This window comes from Camarhynchus parvulus, chromosome 2, assembly GCF_901933205.1.
Source record: "Camarhynchus parvulus chromosome 2, STF_HiC, whole genome shotgun sequence".
NCBI classification, from domain to species: domain Eukaryota; kingdom Metazoa; phylum Chordata; class Aves; order Passeriformes; family Thraupidae; genus Camarhynchus; species Camarhynchus parvulus.
The window spans coordinates 25,457,070-25,459,265 of NC_044572.1; the positions used below are offsets into that span (position 1 = coordinate 25,457,070).

The 2,196-nt window shown below is 57.6% G+C and overlaps 1 protein-coding gene across 1 annotated transcript; it reads right to left on the reverse strand.

Annotated features, from left to right (window-relative positions):
• Positions 1–1,073: 1,073 nt before the first annotated feature.
• LOC115912185 (arabinogalactan protein 1-like) lies at positions 1,074–1,457 on the reverse strand. Its single transcript, XM_030963596.1, has one exon. It carries the CDS (start codon positions 1,455–1,457, stop codon positions 1,074–1,076), a length of 384 nt encoding a protein of 127 aa, XP_030819456.1.
• Between the last annotated feature and the right edge of the window lie 739 nt (positions 1,458–2,196).

A 2,196-nucleotide genomic window follows, 5' to 3' on the forward strand; every position in this document is an offset into this window, starting at 1 on the left:
TACAGCACTGCATTTCTGGGTCTGGCTGTATATACACACGTGTAAGGAAATCGTGGGTGCCTGCAAATCTGCACACACACGTAAATTTCTCTAATATGTTTATATGTTCAGCGGTGGAAACAGCAGCAAAATAAGTGTTCCCTGATTTGGAGCACTTTCCAGGTGCTGCAAACACTGATGAACTAAAATCCTTATGTAGAAAATGAATAGGTCCCTCACACGTACACACATACACACCTCAAAGAAAAAAAAAAGGAAGAAAAAGAGAAAGAAAATAGAGGAAAGGGGAACTCGATTTATTCTCATTTGTTTATCTCTAGATTTTTCCCCCTTTCTGCAAATTCATTTGAATAGCTTTCACGCTGCAAAATGGAAATGTGGCTCCTGCCCTCTATTTCAGCGGCAGCGTCCTGGCAACAGAGCAATTTTCTATCATCAAGGATAAATGGCATCGAACAGAACATTCTGATAAAAAAGAAAAAAAGCTTTAGCCCAAGAAGCCCATGATTGCTGCCCTTCCTGTCTATCATCCCTTTACAAAATCCTCTCCTCCAAACCTGAGCTGCATGCTGTCAGAGCTAATAATGTCTTCTAAAGAAAAGGGGAAGAAACAGCATTCATGCACAGTGTTCCCATTTATTACATAGAGTGCTTATTTAAAAATTGCAAATATCTTTGTTTGGTTCACTGCAAATTAAAACCAAGATGTAGGAAGTTACACGATGCAACAATTATTCATGTCACAGCAGAGCATCAAACCCTCATATCTGGCTTTTCCATTGGTTAATATGTGTGTGTGCGTGTGTGTGTGTGCGCGCGTGTGCATGCGTTGTGTGTGTGTGTGCAATGCAGGGAATATCCCTTGTTGTGAAAATAAAAACCACTTCAGGTAAGTCTGTGTTTTGTTGTTTTAGAACAAGTGTGTGGGGGGGAAGTCATTACCGATCCGAAGTAGGCATAGGCTGTGTGTGTGCGGTCTTTGCTTTCCCGCCGGGGTTCGGCCCCAGGAGCCGTCAGGAAGGCTGCGGTGGGAGCGGGGTGCTGGGCTGGGGCAGCGGCGCTCCCCCAGCCGCTCACCCCCGGCCCTCGCCTCCGCAGCTCCCCGCAAACGCCGGCGCCTTCCCGCGGGGTGCCAGCGGCGAGGGCCGCCGCTGCCCGGCTGCCACAGGACTCTCAGTAACAAACACGGCTGCGGGAACAGCCCGTGCGAGCGGACCGGAGGCGTTCGGAGATTGCTTTGGGCAGGAGCGTGGGGGGTTCACCGTGCACGGAGCTGTGGTGGGAACCCCCGCGGCCCTGACCGGGGAGCAGAGCAGGGCGGTGCGGACAGCAGCAGACGGGCACACCGTGAGGGGCCACAGGCCGGGGGGAGGCAGGGCCCGGCGGAACAGAACCGGCACGGCCCGAGCTCCGGAGAGGAGGGCAGGGGCGAGGCCGCGCCGGCTGGACAGCCCCATCGGGAGGACTTAAAACGACCCGTCGGGCTGGACGGCTTCAAAGGCTGCTTCGCCGCCTCGGAACTTCCCTCGGCATGAGGACACGAGGCCTCGGCGAGCAGGCTGCGGGCCGGGGCCCGGCGGACTGGGGGAGACGGCGGAACGGGGGGCTCGGGGCCGTCCTCGGGCGCGGCCGTCGGGGCCGGCGCCGCGCGCATGCTCCGCGCCGCGTCACGTGCGGCGGGAGCGGCGGTCCGCCGAGCGCCCCAGGGAGCCCGGCCCGGAGCGCCGGCCCTCGGCCCGGCCACGGTGCCCCGAGCAGAGGGAAGGGATCGGGCCCCGCGTCTCCTCTGGGGAGGCCCTCGGCCAAAGCCCCGGGCATCGCCTTCGAAGGGCGGTTCTGGGCTTCCCCCGAGGCCGCTGGACGTGCGCACACGGACAAGAGGAGCCGCTGCCCCGCCGCATCCGCAGCTCTCTCCCCTCAGGGAGGTTTGCTCGGTCCGGCCACCCGCGGCTGTGTGGTGGCCGGGCGCGGCCAAAACCACAAAGGAACCAACCAACAAACCCCCAAGGCACGCACTTGAAAAGTTGGGCTCGGGTCTCATGCTGGGGCCTGGATTTACTCCTTTCCTCACTTTTACACACCTAGGCTGCAGCGCCACTGACTCTTACTTGGCCCGACGGACAAAGCAGCTAGTCAGAGCCTTTGAAGTTTAGAATGCTGAGCCGAAAACTTGTGTAAAACTTATTTTATTCACGG

Coding starts and splice junctions, on each gene's coding strand:
- LOC115912185 (XM_030963596.1), bottom strand. CDS start 1,457: ATGGGGCTGTCCAGCCGGCGCGGCCTCGCCCCTGCCCTCCTCTCCGGA.